The sequence below is a fragment of the Emydura macquarii genome, unplaced genomic scaffold (genome assembly GCF_026122565.2).
Source record: "Emydura macquarii macquarii isolate MOO-44397 ecotype Brisbane River unplaced genomic scaffold, CSIRO-AGI_Emac_v2 contig_2473, whole genome shotgun sequence".
Lineage (NCBI taxonomy): Eukaryota > Metazoa > Chordata > Testudines > Chelidae > Emydura > Emydura macquarii.
The window spans coordinates 11054419-11077996 of NW_027132610.1; the positions used below are offsets into that span (position 1 = coordinate 11054419).

Here is a 23578-nt window from a genome sequence, read left to right on the forward strand (position 1 = left end):
GCTATTTTACTTTAGCAAACCATGACAAATTTTATTTTTATTCACTTAGTTCACCATAGAAGATTTCTCTTCCCTCAGCAAAGCTTGAGGCACCACCTTTTCATCTTATTTAGTCAATGGGCTGGACCTTTCAGTATTATGTTTACACCACTGGATCGTTATAGTGATAGAAATCACCAGATTACAAGATACCAGTATTGTGCATTAAAGGTATAGCATAATTTCCTTCCACTATGCAAAGTTATCTATTCAATAATACAAATTACTACAACAAATCCTAAATTTAGACATTTTAAGAGACAGAAATCATGGTTATTTATTTTCCTTTTATTTAAAGTAATTGATTATTTTGAGAGCTATATGAAGTTATACATTCCTATTTTTCTTTCCAAAATTATAATCTAAAGTCATTTTTCATGTCTGATTTATTTTTTGCCCACACAGAGTGCAATTTTATTTTATTATTTAGATGTTCAGTAAGGATAAACTCTCACTGACTTCAGAGGAAGCAGGATATGAGGCCCTAAGATCAAGTGCAGTATCAGTTCACTATCTGATATATCCTATTTCCAGAGGACTATATCCTGCACTTGTATGGAGATGCACTCAATAGTTTTAAAAGTCTTGTCCAGCTCTAACAGCTGCAATCAAAGCACCTAAGTAAACTGAGAAAATAATGTTCTATGTACCAGTATATGCTGCATCAAATGATATAAAATACATTTAATTTATACAGAAAATATAATGCTAATGAAACATTTAATCATTTTTATAATCTTATTAACAAAGATTGGCTGAAATGAAAGAACACATTTTGAAGCATTTATAAAGTGTTCCTACTACAGTGTTCCTTTAATGTGCTTAAATTTTTAATTTAGTATTTGAATTAATTAATGCAGTTTTTAATTATAATTAACCCATTTTCATTAATACAGTTAACTTCTAGATTAATGTAAATGTTGAAAGCTAGCAAAAAAGCACTGTTTCATTAAAAACAGGTAGTAGTTGGAAATATTTTGCAAGCATGAGTCTGTTAAACACATTCACAAATGTTAAAACACTTGCCCAATTACCAGATTTCTCTCTATTCCTAGGCAATGTCAGCTGTACTCTGCTGTGGCCCTGTATTTGACAATGTGGGTCTTTCCCCCGATGGCTATCTTTACAAATGGCTTGATAACATTCTAGCTTGTCAAGATTTACGAGTAAGTACCTCATCAATAATGCATGGTTTTTAAATTATTTTAAACTCTGTACTTGTAGAATAGTCACTGTGTGACTGTAGACTCCGTGACCTTATTTGTTCCTTTGTTTTGAACAGAAAGCAATAGATCTGTGCGTATTCGATTACAAATTCATAATGAACCGCATCACAACAATGTTTAAATAGTAAAAGGAATTTTGTTATTTCAGGACACACAGTTTATATATCATACTAAGCTAAGTAGGATTCTGTTATGAGGTTCAGACTGGTTTGCAGCAATATTTTAGAGTTTTCATCCACTACTCCAAAGGTCAAGGACAGTATGATCTCAAAAAGTATTTATATTTCTGTTTGGAATATTTCCATCCCACCTGCTTCCAGGTCTTGTGAAATAAAAATGTAAAATCATTTCCTGGTCAGTGATATAGCTGCTGTTGAAGCAAATCTGAATGAGTCAATGTCAGTGGGCAGATCTTCAGACAAAGGCAAAAAAAACTACTCATTTTAGGAAGAAGTAAGGACAGAGAAATAGAAGATGTGTCTTTGCCTCATATGCTGGATCTGTAACAACCAAATATTTATTGACTTGCCAGTGTTTGAAAATAATTCCATGAGTAATAATTTAATAGATTATTTTGCATTTAAAATTATTCTGCCCTTAAAACATTTCTGATTAGATCAGTGATACTCAGACTTCAGAGGTTCAAGGGTCAAATTAGCAATCAACATTACTTAGACGAACCACAGTAGTGTAAATTCATTGTTTCATTTACTATAGTACTATTCAGATTTAAACATGTGATAGGAGAAATATTTAGTTTTTATATACATATATGATTCTCACAGCAAATAAGTTAATAACTTAGTGCAAGTTATTGTGATAACTTAATTGGTTAATAACAAAGTAAAAGCATCCTGATTGAGTAATAACTTAGATTGGTCAATAATTAAATCACACAGTGTTTTAATACCATGTGCTTCAAAGAGCCGCAGGAGACGACATATTAAAGAACCACTTGTGGCTCACGAGCTGCAGTCTGAGTATCACTGGGTTAGATGATAAAGGGAAGAGAGACTTTCTGCCCTGATGCTCTTTCTCTGCATTTCAGTGTTGTATGTAACCCTGCACGATGATGTTTGTGCTTGTGTAACCCATGCCTGCTTAGTGTGGTGCTCTATCCTCCTCTAGTGTCGCCTAGCCCAGCTAGAGATTGATGAGTCTGCTACAGCCTTGGCTAAAGGCCAGGTGGCTTTTAGCTCATGCAGTAGAGGATCACATACTAAGCTTCAAAGTTCCCAGGTTTGATCCTGACATTGTTTGACATTACATTTACATAGTGCTGTAAAGTAGAATACTGCTTAACAAAGCGTAGTTTAAATATGTCCAAGCTGCACAGAGGGCTTCTCTATCTGGGGACACTAAGAAAAGTTAAGACAAATTAACTAAAGGTGTGAAGTTCAAGCACATTAAATCCCAATGTGGATGCTGTCATTCAGGAGTAAAGTGGCCTAAATTCCCTGTAGCTTAATCCTTCTCCATGTACCCATGAAGGTACTTATATGCTGTAATTCAGTCATCTCTCAGTCTTCTTTTTGATAAACTGACAGATTGAACTCTTTATGTCTCTTATGACAAGGCATTTTCTCCAGCCCTCAAATAATTTTGTGGCTCTTTTCTGCATCCTCTCCAGTTTTTTAACATCCTTTTTTACAGTCTGGAGACCAGAATTGGATGCAATATCCCAATACTGGTCTCACCATACACAGAGGTAAAATCACTCACTGTTCCTCTGTTTATACATCCAATGATCTCATTGTCCCATTTTGCCACAGTATTGAACTGAGAGCTCATGCTGAGGTGCTCATCCACTATGACCCCTAGATTCTTTTCAGAGCCACTGCTTTCCAGGATACAGCCCCCCACTCTGTAAGTGGAGGCATTCCTTGTTCCTAGATGTATTATTTTGCATTTGGCTGTATTAAAATACATTCAGTTTGAATGGGCCCAGGTTACCAAGTGATTCAGATTACTCTGTGACTTCCTCGTACACATCATTCTTTACCACTGCCTCCCCTTCCCCAATCTTTGTGTCATCTACACATTTTATCAGCAGTGATTTTATATTTACTTCCAGATCACTGATGAAAATATGGAATAGAATCTGTTTTAGTACCAATCTCAGCAGAACCCCACTAGAAACACCCCCTTTCAATGTTGATTCCACATTTAAAACTATGTTTTGAGATCTGTCAGTTAGCCAGTTCTTAATCCATTTAAGGTGTGTTCTATTTGTAGAGTGTTAATTTGTAATCGGACTATTATGCGGTACTAAGACAAACACTTACAAAAGTCTAAGTATATTACATCTACGAAGCTTCCTTTATCAACCAAACTTGTAATCTGATCAAAAAAGAAATCAGGTTTGTTTAACAAGACTTGTTTTCTGTAAAATTCTGTTGACTGACTGGCATTAATTATATTTCTACCCTTTAACTCTTTGTTAATTCAGTCCAATGTTAGCTTTTCTATTATTTTGCCTAAGAGTAACCAACCTATTAGTTAACTGGGTCATCCTACTGGCCCATTTTGAATATTCGTACAACATTAGCACTCTTCCAGTCTTCTGGAATTTCCCTGGTATACCAAGATTTATTAAAAATAAACATCAAGAAGCCAGAGATTTCCTCAGCTAACTCTCTTATAACTATTGCGTGCAAGTTATTGGGCCTGCTGATCTGAAATGGTTTACCCCTTGTTGATGTTGTCTAACATCCTCCTCAGTTATTAATGAACTCAGAAGTACTTTATCATTATCATATGATATAAGCACAGCATCCTGCTTCTTTCCAAATACAGAACAGAAATATTTATTGAACACTAATTGTCACAAACACATCTGCTTTTTGTGTATCATTATTAATAATTTTTCCATTTCAATTAAATAATGGAATGATTGCAAAGATTTCTATTGTTCCTAACATTTAAAAAACTCCTTATTGTCCTTAGCCCGGCCAAACATGGATTTTTCTCTGATGTTTTTTATCGTTCTTTCATAATGTCTAATTTATATTGATTGATATCTATTTCCCCTTTTTCCATTTGATACATATTGATTTTTAATTTCTAATTGCTGCCTTCACTTCACCACTGAACCAGGATGGACTTTTAGCTTAAGTTGTTCTGTTTCTTAATTGTGTAATCATGGCTTTTTTGCCATTTAATAAATTCTTCTTAAAGAATTCCCTATTTTCATTCACATTTTTGTCTAAATTTTTCTTCCCAGTTAATTTTACTGATAATTTTCCTCGATTTAGGGCTATTAGTCGGTTTGAAACTCCAAGTATATATGTTACGGTGGGACTGACTGTCCTCTGTTTGCCCATATTGAATGTAATTAAGTCATGACCACTCATCCCTAAGCAGCCACTAACCTCCAGTCCAGTGATTCATTTAATCTTTATCCATCATAGTGATATCCAAAATAATGTTACCTCCTGTTAGGTGCAATATCTTTTGTGTTAAAAAATTGTCACCTATAATTTTCAGAAATTCTAATTGTGTTTTACTACTAACTGCATAAGACCCTAGCATTTGTCTCCCAAATTTAACTCCACCCTAACAACATAGTTTTTTTGTCCACACAGTATCGACAAGTGTTTAAGGAATAATTCATCATATTCTCTGGTTTGATTTATTGGTCTATAACAGGCCCTCCACCAGTTCCTCCTGCTGGGCTTGGTTTGTTAGCACATTGATCCATATGCGCTCCAGAGTTTTCAATAACTTTTGAGTTTTCAATAACTTTAAAAGAAGTAAAGAGTTTTTAACATAGAATGCCTCCCCTTGCCTTTTTTACCACTCTGTCCTTTCTGAACAGGTTATAATCAGTTATTTTAACATTTCAGTCATTTGAGTCATCCCAAGAAGTTTCAGTAATACCAGTTATATCAAATTTCTTCTCATCAATGGTTCAAAATTCCCGAACAGAAGAAACCTGATAACACAACCACTACAATTAAATTAGCCCTTCTGGCTGGTGGTCACTGTTTTTGTAATCCTGGTGTAGCAGCTACGTAAACCCTTGAGAAATGATGACAGATAGATTAGACAAGTTAGAAGAAAGAAAGAAAGGATCACTAAAGTGAGCATCTGGTGGAAGGTAGGAAAGAAGATTTAAACGTGTTGGTAGAGGTGGAGCTGTGTGAGTACTTATGAGTGATGAAAGCTATAGAGGGGATTTATGGATGGGATGTTAAATGGTCAGAGTTGCAGGAGAGGAACCTGTGATTATTCTTTCACCATCAGTACTTTAAATTTCCAGTTGAAAATCATTACATAACATGCATAAAGTCACAGAAGGCAAATTGTCACCATTTAATAGATAAGGAAGCCCAACCAGAACAAAATCTTCAGTAATCTTTCTTTTTTAAATTGTGTTCCCGTTATGCTAACTCAGACCTCAGTTGTTTATACTAAATATTACTGTGTGTCTTTACAGTGAATCTAGCCTCATTTAGTGACAAAAACTCATTAATAATAATTTTTGTCCCTCTACATTATCTGCAATTCAAGGAACACAAAAATGTAGTCCAAACTTAAGGATTAACCAGCATTAATGAATTCAGCCTCACAGCACTCATGTGAGGTAGAAAATTAGCAGTATCACTATTTTACAGGTTGTATAGCAAAATATGGATGTTTCCCAGTGTCAGCCAGCAAGTGCGTGTTAAAGCTGGGGATACAACCCAGATCTCCTGACACACTGGTTTTGGGCCTAATCATAGTATCATGCTTCAGCCCTTATTTTGAAGATCTACTTTAAAAAATACATTTAACATATGTGGGTTTTGTGGAAGACATATTTTTTTGAAGTGTGAAGTATTCAAAACTGAGTTAAATCCCATGCTGTGGTATATATAAAATGCATAAACTCTCCACTTTATTTTTCTCCATAGTGCACAATAAACATGTTCCTCTTTTTTCATTTAAAAGGCAGATTAGTCTTGTCACTTTGTGTCTATCTCCCTGAATAATTTTAAGAAACATGGAATGATCTTTTTTTGCTTATTTTTTAAAAATTTACCATTCTGTGTGTATTCAGGTTCATCAGCTTGGATGTGAAGTTGTAGTCTTGTTGCTGGAACTAAATCCGGACCAAGTAAATCTCTTCAACTGGGCTATAGATCGGTGTTATACTGGATCATACCAACTTGCCTCTGGATGTTTCAAAGCCATTGCTACTGTGTGCGGAAGCAGGTATAAATAAATCTAGAAGTAGACTGTCCCGGAGGCAGTTAGTGTGAACCAAGATCAGGACTGCTATTTCTAAGATGTTTATACACAGTAGATATTTTGTGTAATCTTACTTACTTGTGGTGGAAACAGATTTTAAATTTTCTTTTCCACTACATTTAAAAATGGTTGAAACTGTACGCTTGTTTGCTGTAGATTGCTGTATCCTGGGTTGCTGCATTCTATGGAAGAGACAGAAATAAACTCTTGTGTGTAAATGAGAATGGTGAAGCATCTGCATAGCCAAATGGTATGCTGCCTTAGAACATCCACTGAATAACAGTCACCTCTGTGACTTGGCAGCATACAGCAGAAAAGGGACCAGATCTGGGGTTAGGTACAAGAAGTTTACAAGAGCATCACTTACCACATGAAATGCCTCTGCAAACATGCTTATTTATACTGACAAAATCAGCACAGTGCTGGGGAAAGGTTAAAAAAATAGCCTCTGACAGGCCAGTGGTCACTGTCTGTGTATGTGATCAAATCTACAAGGGAGATACCAGGGTGTTGAGCAAGTTCTATATGGAATTGCAGCTAGCATTCTCATGTGATGGCTCTTTACACAATGTTCTGAGGATACACATCCCTGTCCCTTTCTTACAGGCCTGAGGCACATTTTTTGAGCATATGTTAAGATACCCATTGTAGGATTCTGTTGCTGTGTAGGTATTTGAACTTCTGACCCTTCCATACTGTTTTACACAGAAAAGTACATTATGATCTAAACCTTTTTATTTGCAACGCTGCTTTTAAAAAGTTCCCAAGGGGTAACCGTGTTAGTCTGTATACAGCAAAAACAATGAGAGTTCTGTAGCACTTTCTGTATGTATATATATACCTCCTATGTGATTTCTATTCCTTACATCTGACGAAGTGGGTTACAGCCCCACGAAAGCTTATGCCTGCAGAAATTAAATTTGTTAGTCTTTAAAGTGCTACAGGACTCTCGTTGTTTTTACTGCTTTTAAACCTACTGCCAAAGCAATTTTTGATTAATTTTTCCAATTCCTTTGAGTAAATAACATGAAAATAAAAGTTTTCTAAAAAAAGTTTTAAAAGTTTAAAAAAAATAAATAAAAAGAGTTTGCCAAACATTTATTTTGTCCTTTTTCTAATTGTCCCTGGGTTTGATCTGAGTTTCCCTACCTTTTGTTCTCAGATTAACTAACATTATCAATGATGTTAACAGAGCAGGAGAACAAAACATTGTTTTTTTATAGGTCCTTCATAAACTTCTTTTTTGTTTGTTTTTTCTTAGTATTTTTTTTGGGATTAAAACGAAAAGAGCTTTCATAGTTATTTTGAAATAAAGAATACTTCTCATCTGATTATATGTTTGAAATGCTGATAAACTTTAGTCTGAGACTTCTTGACAAAAATATAGTTTGGCAAGATGTCTGACCAGTATATTTTGGGAGGGAAATATGTGGGATTGTGCAAAGCAAAACATGTTAAGTATTTTAGAATTTAGTATATCTGTAAAAACAATATTTTGTTCTTATAGAAACAGCTGCAAGTACAAGCTGAATTACACTGAGATTTTAAAAGTATGATTGGAATTTTTGCTTGCAGATTTAGTAACTTCTAAGATTCAGTTTTGCTATCTATCTTAAAAGAATACACAATAATACTAGCCCTTCAGCTACAGCCTTTGCTCCTCAGATTTTTGTTAGATATGACTAAGTGCCCTGGAAAAGAGTTTCTTTTATGTGCCATTGGCAGTAGTCAAAAAATGTATTTTGCAAGATCATCTTCAAGAAGAAACTCATATTTCTGCCTATTTTGGGAACTATGTTGAGAGTTTAGCTCAGACTAAAAACTGGTTGGCAGTTTCCCATTTTCCATCCTCTCTTCAGTAGCAATAAGTGCAGGGGGACCGCTGCTTAATCCAGCTGTAAATCAAGAATGTAGTATTGCATAGGTGACGCCTCTCTTTCTACAAAGAATCCTCTCCATTAAAATACTAACTTTGTCCCAGCCTATGGTCTCCCATGCTACATTTTTGTTGTAATACCCTAATGTGTGCTGTAATTTCGCTGATCATGTAGTTACAGACTGGAATACTGGAGTAATTGAAAACATACACTTTATTTACAGTTTATTTCATTTCTTTTCAACTAGTAACTACAGGGATTTTACATGGGTTCAAACTCCTGGAAAGCACATCCTTTGGCAACATCTTGGCCAGTGGCATTTTGATGATGAAGTGGGAAGGGCAATGGATATCTCAAATAGTTAAGACATTTTCATTGAGGCAAAACTATAAAATCTCCATCATACTGTATGAGAGGCTAATAGTTAGGTACCTGAATTTTTATTTATGTACCATAAAAAAAGAATCAGAACACTTATTTAAGTAGTAGGAAATTGCTGGATGCTTACCACTTTGAAAATTAGACCACTTATTTCAGTGTCTAAATATGGATTTAGTTGTCTAATGTGAGGTGCATAGGTTTGCAAATATTGTGTGATTCATGTGATTGTCAAATTAATTTGAAGGAGGCCTATACCAGATATCTGGTTTTCTTTATTTTTAACCACATTTACTTATTGCCTATTTTACTGATATTTTTCATCCAACTTACTTCAGTGGTTCTCAACCAGGGATATGCATACCACTGGGGGTTTGCAGAGGTCTACCAGGGGGTACATCAACTGAACTAGGTATTTGCCTAGTTTTACAACAGGCTACATAAAAAGCACTAGTGAAGTCAGTACAAACTAAAATGTCATACAATGACTTGTTTATACTGCTCTATATACTATGCACTGAAATCTAAGTACAATATTTATATTCCAATTGATTTATTTTATAATTATATGGTAAAAATGAGAAAGTAAGCAATTTTTCAATAATAATGTGCTGTGACATTTTTCTATTTTTATGTCTGATTTTTGTAAGCAAGTAGTTTTTAAGTGAGGTGAAACTTGGGGGTATGCAAGACAGATCAGATTCCTGAAAGGGGTACAGTAGTCTGGAAAGGTTGAGACACTGGCTTAGTTCTTTCTATTTTGTATCAATTAGTACTCTACAGTAGAATTATTTTGTTAATATAATCTTGTTTTATTCTAAGATTTAGATTTTATATTGGATTCTTTTAGGCATGCTTTTATAATGCTTTATAGAATTTCCTCTTTCAGGATGATCCCGCAGCTGGGGATTCTTTGAACTTTGTGAACTGTGGGAGGGACTAGGCTGGGTAACGACCAGAGAGATTGACATGAAGCAGCAGAGCTGGACTACACTAGTATGTGGATTTAGTAAAGATATCCCAGAAATCACACTGTGTCCATTGAACAACTCAGCAACCTTTGTCTACACTAGGAAATTTAGGACCTGCATTTCACTGCAACAGCAGCTGTGATAGCAATGGTGGAGACTCTAATGTAGACGGATTCAGTTATTTTTTACCACCCTGTTGTCTGTCATAGTTTCAGGGGTAAAAACCTCCTGGGCCCTGTTTTTTTCACCACCAGTGGAGCTGCAGTAGTGGTGAATTATGGGTCCTAAATCTTCATGTGAAGATTCAGCCTAATAGACAAGATAATGAAGAAGGTTGTAAGTCAGTTAATGAACATGATTAAGGTCATGTCTTTGCTACAATTTAGTACAGTCTCATAAGTAAGTCAGAAAAGAACCCTCTTGTAATCAGATCCTCTGACTCATTTGTAATTGTAGCGTAAACAGGCCCTTAGTTCCGAATTCATTATGGTCAAAGTGATAGATATACAAATTCCACAATTTTACCGTGGCTAAAACTAAGGTGGTCCATTTGCATATCTCCATGGAAAAAGGGTAGAAATCTCCAGTCTAGATTTGTGCATGTCCAAATAGGATTACATGGAAAATTGCCTTTCTAGCAATAGTCCTTTCAGGACCCTGCACTTATTTATCCACCCTATACTATATTTTGAACACCTAAGATGGTGGAATTTCTTCAGCAAGAGCTTGCCATTTGTTATGCCAATATATTCCCAGCCTTCATGCTTATCCTTCATTAACTTTTCAGACTGATAGAGAATTCTCTTTAATTTTAATGTCTGTGAATGTGCACAATGAGGAATATATCCTTTTTCAGAAAAGGCTATTTTTAGCTGTCAGTGGAATTATTTTAAGTATATTTCATTCCTGGAAACTCTCTCCCCAACCGTCTTTTCTCTAGTTTATAAAATATTAGATACTGTATTTTAAAAGAATTTACATTTATGGAAAAGGCAATTGCAGTGCATTCCTAAGCATTGTCTCAAGGTAATTGTCCATACCTCCCTCTCTACCACTCACCAGATGGTCACTTGACGCAGAAGTATGTATCCATGAGTAAATAACTCTCTTTCCTATAGTCTGATGGAGGAATGGAAAAAAAACAGAGATGATATTTTTCTTTAGATCATTATTAGGCATAGAAGATCAGAGTGAATTTAATCTGAGATTCTAAATGTTGACAAACATGTACTATTTATTCTTCCAGGAACTATCCCTTTGATATAGTGACACTTTTAAACCTAGTGCTATTCAAGGCGTCTGACACCAACAGAGAGATTTATGAAATTTCCATGCAACTTATGCAGGCATGTATCAGCAACTTAAAAAAAAAAATCTCCTTTAAAACTGTAATCAAATGCAAGTCACCCTATCATTGTTTTCACCATGAACTTCTTACCGTGGATTACTGTTTGGTTGGGGTTTTTACTTTTTATTCTGAAACTTCATCTCGACTCTATGGTAATGAATATAATTAATAATAATATTCACAAATACTGCAATGATTACTTGCATAAAAATTGAATGCAAATGATTATATGTGATCTTTTTGCAACTTGGAAATTTTACTCTGCAATATGTAGACCATTACGTGATTTCTTAATCTTTTTAAAGTTGAAATGTGAAAGTTTTGTGAACTGTCCTGTCATTTAATTGCCCATTTTCTTCTCTTCCATAGATTCTTGAGGCAAAGCTTTTTGTTTATTCAAAGAAAGTTGCTGAGCAAAGACCTGGCAGTATCCTGTATGGTACTCATGGTCCATTACCACCTCTTTATAGTGTATCACTAGCACTTCTTTCATATGAACTAGCAAGGATGTATCCTGAGCTCACCCTTCCACTTTTTTCAGGTACCAGTCTACTGATATTTTTTTAAAATGTTTTCAATATTTTTTTTATGTAGTGTACATATGGTGATCTGTTAGTGTATTTCAAGATATGAATAACAATTAGATTGATATTTCTGTTCAGTTTGGTTATATTCCAATTCTATTTTAGTAAAAGTAAGCAAAATATTTTGTAATTAGATACACATGCCTGCAGACATATGCAAAGTACAGTGGTTGCTATTTAAAACACAGGGTGTGCAGTCTTTGGGGGCAGAATGGGAAGGAGCTATGGTGGTTTTAAGACACCTTTGTGCCCGCCCAACCCTAGACTGTTCTAAAGGTCAGAGGGACTTCCTTGAATCAGTTCTTGTTTGAACTAGAGTATGTCTTTTAGACAAATATCCAATTTTTATTTAAAAATTTCAAGCAGCTGAGAATCCACCACAGTCTTTGGTAAATTGTTCCACTGGTTAATTCCCTCACTTAAAAATTTGCACCTTATTTCTAGTGTAGTGCCAAGGATCCGGACTCATAAGAACGCCCATACTGGGTCAGACCAATGGTCCATCTAGCCCAGCATCCTGCCTTCCCACAGTGACCCTTGCCACATGTTTCAGAGAGAAAGAACAGAACAGGGCAACTTATCAACTGATTTATTCCCTGTCATCCAGTCCCAGATTCTGGTTGTCAGAGGTTAGGGACACCTAAAACATAGGGTTGTGTCCCTGACCAACTTGGCTAATTGCCATTGATGGATCTATCCTCCATAAAAGTATCTAATTATTAACCCAATTATACTTTTGGCTTTCACAACATCTCCTGGCAATGAATTCGACAGGTTGACTGTTCATTGTGTGAAGAAGAAGTACTTCCTTTTGTTTGTTTTAAACCTGCTGCCTATTAATTTGACTGGGTTACCCTGATTCTTGTGTTATGTGAAGGGGTAAATAACACTTTCCTATTCATTCTCTTCACACCATTCATGATTTTATAGACCTCTATCATATCCCCTCTTAGTTGTCTCTTTTCTAAACTGAACAGTCCCAATCTTTTTAATCCATACCCCTAATAATTTTTGTTGCTCTTCTTTGTACTTTTTCCAATTCTAATATGTCTTTTTTTAGATGGCATGACTAGAACTGCACTCTGTATTCAAGGTGTGCGTGTACCATGATTTTGAATAGTGGCATTTATGATGTTTTCTGTCCTATTATCCATCCCTTTTCTAATGATTCCTAATATTCTATTAGCTTTTTTGACTGCCGCTGCAGACTGAATGATGTTTTCAGAGAACTATCCACAGTGACTCCAAGATCTCTTTCTTGAGTGGTAGCAACTAATTTAGACACCATCATTTTGTATGTATAGTTGGAATTATGTTTTCCAGAGTGCATTGCTTTGCATTTATCGACATTGCATTTCATCTGCCATTTTGTTGCCCAGTCATCCAGTTTTGTGACATACCTTAGTAACTCTTCACAGTCATCTTTGGACTTAATATCTTGAGCAATTTTGTATTGTCTGAAAACTTTGCCACCTCACTGTTTACCCCTTTTTCCAGATCATTTATGGATATATTAAACAGTACTGGTCCCTCTCTTCACTGTGAAAACTATTTATTCTTATTCTTTGTTTCCTATCTTATAACCAGTTATTGGTCCATGAGAGGACCTTCCCTTTTATCCCAAGACTGCCTACTTTATTTAAGAACCGTTGGTGAGGGACCTTGTCAAAGGCTTTCTGAAAGTCCAAGTACACTATCTCCGCTGCATCACCCTTGTCTACATATTTGTTGACTCTTTCAAAGAGTTCTAATAGATTGTTGAGGCATAATTTTCCTTTACAAAAGCCAAATTGATTCTTTTCCAACATATTGTGTTCGTCTATGTGTCTGTTCTTTACTATAGTTTTTACCAATATGACTAGTGCTGAAATTAGGCTTACTGATCTGTAATCGCCAGGATCGTCTCTGGAGCCTTTTTTTAAAAATCGATATCACATTAGTTATTCACTAGTCATTTGGTACAGAGGCTGATTAAGCAATAGATTACATACCATAATTAGTAGGTCTGGATTTTCATATGTGAGTTCCTTAAGAACTCTTGGGTGAGTAACATCTGGTCCTGGTGACATATTACCATTTAATTTATCAATTTGTTCCTGCTCCTCTATTGTCGCCTCAATCTGGGACAGTTCCTCAGATTTGTCACCTAAAAAAATAACTCAGGTGTGAGAATCTCCCTCACATCCTCTGCAATGAGCACTGATACAAAGAATTCATTTAGCTTTTCCACAACGGCCTGGTCGTCTTCCTCAATTGCTCTTTTAGCAACTCAACCACCCAGTGGCCCCACTCATTGTGTGGTAGGCTGCCTGCTTCTCATGTACTTAAAAAAATGTTTGCTGTTAGTTTTTGTGTCTTTTGGTAGTTGCCCTTCAAATTCTCTTTTGGCCTGCCTAATTGACCTGAGTTGCCAGAGTTTATGTTCCTTTTTGATTTACCTCAGTATGATTTGACTTCCAGTTTTTAAAGGATGTCTTTTTGTCTCTAGCTGCCTCTTTTACTCTGTTTAGCCATGGTGGCATTATTTTGATCGTCTTACTGTCTTTTTTTTTTATTATTTGGGGGTATACATAAAGTTTGAGCCTTGTTATGGTGTTTTTTAAAAGTTTCCATGCAGCTTGCAGGCATTTCACTCTTGTAACTGTTCCTTTTAAGTTTTGTTTAACTAGCCTCTTCATTTTTGTCTCGTTCCCCGTTTTGAAGTTAAACGCTACTGTGATGGGTTTCTTTGATTTTTCTCCCCCTTCAAGAATGTTAAATTGAATTACATTATGGTTGCTGTGACCGAGCAGTTTAGCTATTTTCACTTTCTGGACCAGATCCTGTGTGCCACTTAGGACTAAATCAAGAATTGCCTCTCCCTTTGTAGGTCCCAGGACTAGCTGATCCTAGAAGCAGTCATTAATGGAGTCATTCCTGTGGTGCCTAGAGTCCTCAGTTGAGAGCAAGGCCCCTTTGTTCAGACCTACGCCCTGTACAGACACATTACAAGAGACAATCCCTGCCCATAAGAGCTTACAAGACAAAATGGATTGTGATGAGAAAAAGGAAGTATTAGTATTCTCATTTTATAAGAACTATGGCACAGAGAGATTAAGTGGCTGACCTCAGATCACACAGGAAATCTGTGGCATGACTCCTGAATCCTCCCAGTCCAATGCTTTAACCACAAAATCAAATTTTCTTATTGATAAATTATGACTTTTTAATGGCATACATTTTGTGTTTACATGTATTGTGTATTTGTCTATAATATGCACTCTCACATACTTTTTATGAAATAGTGTTCTATAAAGTATATCCACAGTACTCAGAGTGACAGAATAACTTGTGAATTATATAGGTTTTCCCAGATAAGGAATTAAATCTTTATATTGTATTCTGAAGACATGTATTTTTGTACTATGTATTTTGTTCAGTCCATGTCTTTTTTTGTATTATCTTCTTCTGGTTTTCTATTGTGAAATACATTAGTTAATATAGAAATAATATCATTGATATGAATAATGTTTAGTGATAACCACAAGGGTTTTTAAACAGTCAATGTATATAAACGCCTGGAGATTTAGGCCATAGTTAGGAAATACAGAAGCTTATGCAATAATTATAACCAGATGTCAGGATACCATAATTATTTACAGAACATAACTGAAAATTTTCCATAATTCTCCAAAAACTTTTAAAATTCTAGAATAACAGTCATATCTGCCCTATTTTCTTCTGTTAGCAACCATTTAGTGGTGTGTGTTCGTATACAGAAATCTATGATAGGACATGTCTTGAACATGTTTCTTAATTTATGTTTCTAAATTCAAAATTCTTACCTCAGTTATTTTGCACTTAAGCCTTCTGACATGTTGCTTACTAGTAGCTCACATCAAATTAATGTATGTTCCTCCTGCTTATACTTAAATATTTGCTTTTGTGCTTTGATAATATTCCCTTACCTTGCAAGATTAAGGTCATCAGGTGACAAAACAGAAATGATCAGACTTGCTAGGCATGTAATTTTTCAGTCAGAGGTGTGTGCAGGAATTGAAATTTGACGCCTTTTGGAGGGGCACAAAGCTCCTCTGGCCTCAGGGCTGCAGCAGCAGTTGACAGTCCCTCCAGCCCCAGGGTCCCTGCAGAGGGGAGAGCGAGCACCTCCAGCCCCGGAGCCACAGCGAGGTCACAGAGTTACTCTGGCCCCGGGCTGCAGTGAGGAGAGTGAGCTCCTCCGGCCTCAAGGCCACCACAGCAGGGAGAGTGAGCTCCCCCAGCCCCAAGGCCAAAGGAGTTGTGTCCTTGCTGCAGCCTTGGGGCAGAAGGAGCTTGCTTTTCCCACCGCAGCAGCCCCGGGGCCAGAAGAGCTCTGTGCCCCCACTCATTAATGGGGAGGGACCATGCCCCTGTTTCAGTATACTTCTGCTTACCTTCGTATACTAATGATTTATTCTTTTTAATGTTTACTCTTTTAGAGGTAAGTCAGCGATTCCCCACAACTCATCCAAATGGGAGACAGATCATGCTCACCTATCTGCTACCATGGCTTCATAACATCGAACTTGTAGACAGCAGACTTCTTCTCCCAGGTTCAAGTCCTAGCACCCCAGAGGATGAAATAAAGGACAAGGAAGGGGAAATAGTTGTCACATATGGACTGAAAGGAAATGGATGGGGCTCTCCTGAGGCCACATCATTGGTGCTTAATAATCTCATGTATATGACAGCTAAGGTAAAGCAAAACTGTCTTCTGAAATATTCAAGCTATGATATTTTAAAATATTAAAAAATAAATTGAGTTGCATAGTGCAAACTCAAAAAGCAAAGTGTGTCTAGAATTCTTCCCATTGATATATGACATTTTGCATGAGCATACATAGTTATTCATGTGTCTCTATCTAAATATGAATTTCATCCTGAATAAAAATGTTTAAAAGTTTGTAAGTGATTTAGGAGCCTAAGGCCCCTTGAAATGACATTTGGGCTCCTAAAACACTGGGGAAGTCTGCCTGGGATGGAGGCTTCTGAGTCCCTTAGCTGCTTTTGAAAATCATAGAATCATAGAGTTGGAAGGGACCTCAGGAGGTCATCTAGTCCAACCCCCTGCTCAGAGCAGGACTAACCTCAGTTAAATAATCCCAGCGAGGGTTTTGTCAAGCCACAGCTTAAAAACCTCTAAAGATGGAGATTCCACCACCTCCCTACATCTTGTTACAGGGTTTTCAGGGGTGTGCTTAGGAATACAAATCTGACCGCTTTTGGAGGGACACATTTTGTGCCATCACTGAGCCCTGGGGATGGAGGAGCTCACTCCCTCACCCCCCCAGGAACGGAGGAGCTGTCAACTCCTGCCGTGTGGAGGAGCTTGTTGCCCTCCCCTCCCACGACCTAAAAGCCAGCTATCCTCTCATGGCCTTGGAGTCAGAGGAGCCAGCTCTCTCCCCATAGCCCCGGGGCCAGAGGGCCTGGCTATCACCCCACGGCCAGAAGAGCCAGCTCTTACCCCATGGCCTAAGGAACCAGCTCTCCTGCCACAGCCCCAGGGCCGGAGGAGCTTGCTCTCTCTGCCACAGTCCTGGGGATGGAGGAGTTCTGTACCAATTATTGGATGGCCCATGTCCCTGCTTGTCCCTCCGTGCATGTTCCTGAGTATTTTGCTATTGATTTTGCATGAGCTGATGCTGTAAAATCGCGTACCTTTTGTTTCTTTTCTAAAGTGTCTACGCATATTAATTATATGTTCAGTGCACCTTTTCAAAAGTTCCATCTCTGTTCCTCTTTACAGTATGGAGATGAAGTTCCTGGGATAGAGATGGAAAATGTCTGGAATGCCTTGGCCAACAATGAGAAATGGAGCAACAACCTTAGAATAACACTGCAGTTTCTAATTAGCTTGTGTGGGGTTAGCAGTGATACCATCCTTTTACCTTACGTAAGTGTTTGTGTTTTATTTGCTATTGGTTGCATAGTATTTAATGAAGAAAACAGCATTTGTAGAAAAAGAATTTCTGCCGAAATATACCATTATGCTTATCTATTCCTTAGCATACCATATTAAATTAGGTCAGCTGGGAAGAATAAATGTGCACGGGTACTGAAGGCAAATAAATTAAATGTGCCATCAGGGCCTCTGTTTGCATCTGTGGAGCTTACTTGATTTCAAGCTGAGGTAAACTCCATCAGTGAAAATAGCAGCTTTGTCTGTCTGCACCAGGGAACAGTGCAGTAATAACAGGGGCTGGCCACTAATTGCTGAAATCACTGTCAACAAACATCAGAACCATTTTTCAATATCAGACTTATATAAAAGGTATGCATTTTAAAAAAATGTTATGAACATGACAGAAAGGAATTCTTCCAAGTTTAAATAACTGGCATGAAAAATTAACTAAGTTAAAAACATTAAATTCCCTGTACTTTCCCCAGCATGCAGCTAGTTTAGACAACCTGTACACTAAATTTTGCAAGGGCTTAAAACAATGAAATGTTATACAAAGAACAGGATAATATATTCATGCTATCTCCAGTAATAGTGTTTGTGCGTTTTAAGGATTATCTCCAATTCAGCAAAGCACTTAAGCATGTGCTTACTTTTAAACATGTGCCAAAGTCCATTTTTCTTTAGTCTGACTGGGATTTTGAAAGGTGGATTTCAATAGGAGTTGGGTGCCTAACTGCCTTATGCACGTTCAAAACTTCCATTGCATAGCCTTAAGTGTTTTAGATCCATTTTAGTTAATTGAACTTAAGCATATGATTAAGGGCTTTCCTGAGTTGGAACCTTATATCAGTCATTTCTGGTGCAATGCCAGATGTCAATTCAAATATTAGTAGAAATTGTAAAGTTTAGCATGTCAGCTTATTCCTTTTTGTTCCCACATAGCTGTCATTGGTTACATGACTGTTCCTTGTTGTAATGTGAGTCAAATTGTACGATACATTGCTGCTGTTGCTGCAGTTAGAATAAAACAGGTTTTTTCTGAGTGAAGCAATATAGCCCCACTTCCATCTGGCTCTTTAATTGTTGGGAGAAACTGAATCAAAATGTAGTGCTTTTTACTTTTTTCAGCAGTATTACAGTATCCTGTTTGAATGTCCTTCTTTGTTCCCATACTAAGAAAATCAGATTCTGTCATTACAATTATTACGTTTTAGTTAAATAAGTGTGCATGGTGCTTTATAAACAGTTAAAAATGACAGGCATACCCTGAGGAGTTTACCATCCAAAAAGAGTAAGGGAAATAAACAAAGGATGGTGGAAAATTTATGGGAAAACGGTGGAGGATCACGAGATGTTCTCATTATTACATATAAATGTTTTTGGTTCCTTTTTATTTTTTAATTTAATATATTAAAATTGTGGACTCTGTGCAACAAAAGCTGGGGTGGTTGTTATTGCAGGAAAGCTAATCAAAACGAGAAAAATTTGGAGGAAGATAATGTGGTACTCCTGGTCAGGAAAGATATTCCTGGCTTAAAGGGTTGGTATGAGAGAAGGAGACAAAGGGCCAGATCCAATGCACACTGGAGTCACTGAGAGTTTTTTATTGACTTTAATAGGTTTCGGATCAGGCCCAAAAAGAGCAACAAGGTGAGTTGAGTTGACAGGAAATATGAAATCTCTTTCACCAGAGGTTTTTAAAAAGAGACTGGATAGCCATCTGTCTTGGATGGCTTAGACATGACAAATCCTGCATCTTGGCAGGGGTTTAAACTAGATGATCCTTGCGACCCTTTCTAACCCTATGGTTCTATGATTGTATGACAGAAAATGCTGGGAACTGAGGGTAGACTAGAGGCAGGAGTGTTTCATAATCTGATTGATTTTAAGAAGGCAGTAATAGCCATTTCACAACACATTCTTTGCCACCTGAGCTATTGGAATGCTTTTTGTGCTTCTTCAGTCTGAGTCTACATAATGCTGCTAAAGACGGTCTAAAGCACAGGTGTGTGTTTATGTTTTGTCAGCCCAAGAAAAGGTATGCTTTAGTCTGAATTTGTATCCAAAGCATATTGGATACCTGTTGCTTTACATGCAGCTTCAATAGAAAGTAATTTAAGCCCCTTTATGTAATACTCACTCTGTCGTGCTTTGTTTTCTGGAACTGACTTTTTTCCTTTAGATCAAATTGCTTATTTGCAAATTATTACCATTCAATAATGCACTATTAATGCTTATGCTTTATATTGTACCTCTGATAGTCAAGAAATCCAGAGGAGTCATATATCCACACGTGCTCACAAAAATTATATGCTCATAGAGAAATATACATATACTACTCCTGAAGGAATTCTGTGCCAAAAAAAATTAAAAATTCTGTGCACAATATTTTAAAATTCTGCAGAATTCTGCATATTTTATTTTGTCAGAATAACAAAATATAATCACACCAATTTTGGTTATTTTGGTAATTTATTTCAAAATACCTGTCACCAAGTATGTCTGTAACAATACAGACAACAAAGTCCAGGAGTAGAGAGTTAAAGAACCCCTCTACAACAACCCAGTTCCTGTTTCTCTGTTATGCTTTTGTTGGTTGCCTCAAACTGGTTGTGTCTTACATACCAGCTGGGCACATCTTGGGGGAAAACATTGCCCCTCCGATCTTTTAGTCGATTCTCATTTTTTTGCCCTGTCCCCATAGGGTTTCCATATAGAGGTTCCCAAATAGTGGGCACTGCCAGGGGGAAAGGGAGGGGACATTGGAGGGGGGGAGTACAGTTGGGGAGTGCTGAAGCTGTGTGTGTGTGTGTGTATACTGGGAGGGAGTATTTGGGAGGTGCTGGAAGGGACTGCACAAGGTTGCTGTGGCCCAGACACCCACACCCTCTCCCCCCAGAGCCTAGGGATCCAGAGGGAGAAACAGCCTGATGCTGGTCAGATCGGGCTTGAATGGAGTTTCCTGCACACTGTGCTAGGAACCGCAGCTGTCAGGACCCCTCCAGTTTCCTCTTCCCTTGCCTCTCTCCCCCACCTCATCAAGGTCCTCTATTCACAAGCTGGGGAGCCAGGCTTTGATAGTTCCAGCAGCCCGTAGTGGTGGCCCGCATCTCCGCAGCACTAAATCTGCAGGGAAAAAATGAAATTCTGCTCAGATTCTGCATTGCACAGTGGTGCAGAATTCCCCCAGATGTAATATATATAGATATGTATACTCAGAGATTGTATGAAAACAGCAATGCCTGTGTGCAACAATATGAAGGTATTCTTTTTTCATACATAACAATGGGAGAAACATGTAAGACCTGTTTAAGAGAAATATGATAGAGAAATACAGTCACAAAATTAAAAAATGATACAAAACCAGGAGATTTAGAAAATATACTCTTATGTGGAGATGTAAAACAACTCCCCCTCCCCCCAACACACACACACAAAACTTCAGCAATAGCCAGGAGCATTTAGAAAAGGAAAGTAATGTAATATATTCAAACACGATTTATTCATTCTTCAAAGAAACTGGAATATTGTCTTTCCAGCATTAGAGGTACTTTGTTTTGTTCCGAACACCAGTGCTGCGCTTTTTTTTTTTGCAACATAAAGTTAAAAAAACAAAGGAATCTTTGTGTCTTTTCCATGTTTGCCATGGTAGGGGTTTGACTTCCATTATAATTCATATCGTGATTGTGGTCATCAGTTGCACTTTCATTTACATCCTCATTTATGCTATCAAAATATGTAGGCTTATCACATGAATGTGTGCAATGCATTGATAGGGCCCCAATGTGCCCAGATAAGAAATCTGGTTAACTGTGATAGCTATAAAAGGTTGTTCATGCCATAAATACATATTCTATCGATCATTTATCGTACAGATAACCTATATATGTTTAATAATAAAGTAAAATAGATATGTAGATCTTATCCCAACAACTATAGCAAAGGGAAAGAGACCACACTTAGCATGGTGGTGGGTGCGTTAGAGACAAACAGATGTTTGGACGTATTCCAAGTCAGCTTTGCATCAGAAATGTAATAAAGACAATACGACAGTTTGAGAGTAGCGGGCAGCTAAAAAGGCACCACATGCCATTAATCATTTACATTGTTCACAGCAAAAAGCAACGTAAGACTTTTGATATTAAAAACGGAATTTCATTATCTAGAGTTAGAGAGGAGTAGTCCTCCAGATTAGCACATTTGGTGCAGGTCCTGGAAATAGGGTGTCAGCATTCATCCTGATCTTGTATATGTGGTCTGAGACCTGGATCATTTAAAAAAAAAAAAAAGTTAAAGGCTTTTAAAAAAGCACTCTATAGATTTGGGTGAGTGAGTTTGATGCTAAAGAGAGAGGCAGTGGGGATGGTGGCAGCCAAAGAGAGAAGAAAACATTGGAGGACAATTGCTTGTTAAAACCTGTAGCTACTAAGATTTGTTGTATCCAAACTAGTCCTGCAGTGACAATAGTGTGCCATTCACCCCTATACAGAGTAGTTAGAAACAAGGAGAACACAATATGCTTACTGCAGAAAACAGAATAATTAGCAACTAAAGATAATACCTCCCAATAAATTATCCAGATTTCTGGCTTGCAGGATCCAAAAGGCCACATTGCTGCAAGACTAACGATTTGTCTTTACCTTTCTCTGTTTTGGGATCAGTGTGCCTCTGGCTGCTTCCTGCCTTCAGCCATATGTTCTGGCTCAATGGGCCCAAGGCAATGCATGCCTCTAACACCTTACTGGCTGACTTTTTATTTTTTTTAAGAGGCAAAGAATGCTTAAAGCTGGTTGGCTGGTCTCTTTTTTATTTATTTTTCTTTTAAGTGTTGTTTTCTTGGTGCATCCACATGAACTGCTCTGCTCCCCTTGCTTTCAAGGGTGCTGTGCAAGATTTATTACATGAGCTGGGTGTTGTCCATTTCTAATCGCAGTACAAATGGTTACTGAAGAGCTCTCGCTTTTTAGAAACCCCTATTATATCACCCACAGTGAAGTACAACTAGCACAATTTTTTTCAGTTACTTTAGCATAGCCTTTAAATGTGTATGTTTTCTCTAATGTTAAAAAAGAGAGTAAAATAAATAGAAAACAACAGAGGCGAGAATTTTGCCATTAACTTCAATAGGAGTAGGGTCGGTATGGTATGTATTATTGACCTTACTGTGATTGCTTGTTTACCTATGTAGAAATATGTTTTAGAGACTTCTGAAAATATCTCATTACACATGTAAATAGCTAGCTGGAGCCTTACCTGCCATTTGTATGTGTAATTATCTGACTTTCACATACGATTGCATAAATGTAAGCATGAAATTATGCGTGGACCCACTTTTTATTTTGGAACAATGGCTTTATGTAGTATGGCAAGCTTTAGCTTGGAGGGTATTCATGTATTCAAAAGATAAACCCCTGAATATGATTCACATGTAATGCTAGCAATACATTTTTTAATTATAATCAGTATATAAAAAACCTGGGCTTATGGAGGATAACCAAATAATTTCAAACAACCAGATCAGAGATTTATTATTAAGGGAAAGTATGTTGAAATCAAAAGGGTGTATTAGTATTAATATGAGCAGGGTTAATTCGATTACATAGTTATGGTGTCTTTTCAACATTTTGGCCTTTTCGTTATTGAAATATAATATGTTTTAATTGTGTGAACTACTCTAGTTTTCTATTCATTTTCTATGGAGACTAATAAATGTCTTTTTCCTCCTTCAGATCAAAAAGGTTGCAATATATTTGTGTCGGAATAACACTATTCAAACCATGGAAGAGCTTCTTTTTGAGCTGCAGCAGACAGATCCAGTGAACCCTATTGTCCAGCATTGTGATAATCCACCTTTTTACCGCTTTACTGCCAGCAACAAGCCCTCAGCTGCTGCTTCTGGTATGAGCTAAACCTTATTATTTCAGCTATGACTTTACATCTTTTTTCAGCGTCGGTCTCTTTGGAAAAATGGTATTTTTTAATTACCACACACACTTT

The 23578-nt window shown here is 37.0% G+C and overlaps 1 protein-coding gene across 8 annotated transcripts in view; it reads left to right on the forward strand.

The window, feature by feature from the left end:
• Window positions 1–23578, forward strand: part of FRY (FRY microtubule binding protein) — a 364004-nt gene that overhangs the window by 239662 nt on the left and 100764 nt on the right. For all 8 annotated transcript variants that reach the window (XM_067562954.1, XM_067562948.1, XM_067562949.1 and 5 more), the window contains 8 exons: window positions 50–210; window positions 1095–1205; window positions 6307–6461; window positions 10970–11069; window positions 11441–11612; window positions 16116–16372; window positions 17426–17572; window positions 23311–23479. In XM_067562954.1, the coding sequence (XP_067419055.1) occupies window positions 50–210; window positions 1095–1205; window positions 6307–6461; window positions 10970–11069; window positions 11441–11612; window positions 16116–16372; window positions 17426–17572; window positions 23311–23479 (1272 nt within the window). The remainder of the gene's footprint in view (window positions 1–49; window positions 211–1094; window positions 1206–6306; window positions 6462–10969; window positions 11070–11440; window positions 11613–16115; window positions 16373–17425; window positions 17573–23310; window positions 23480–23578) is intronic.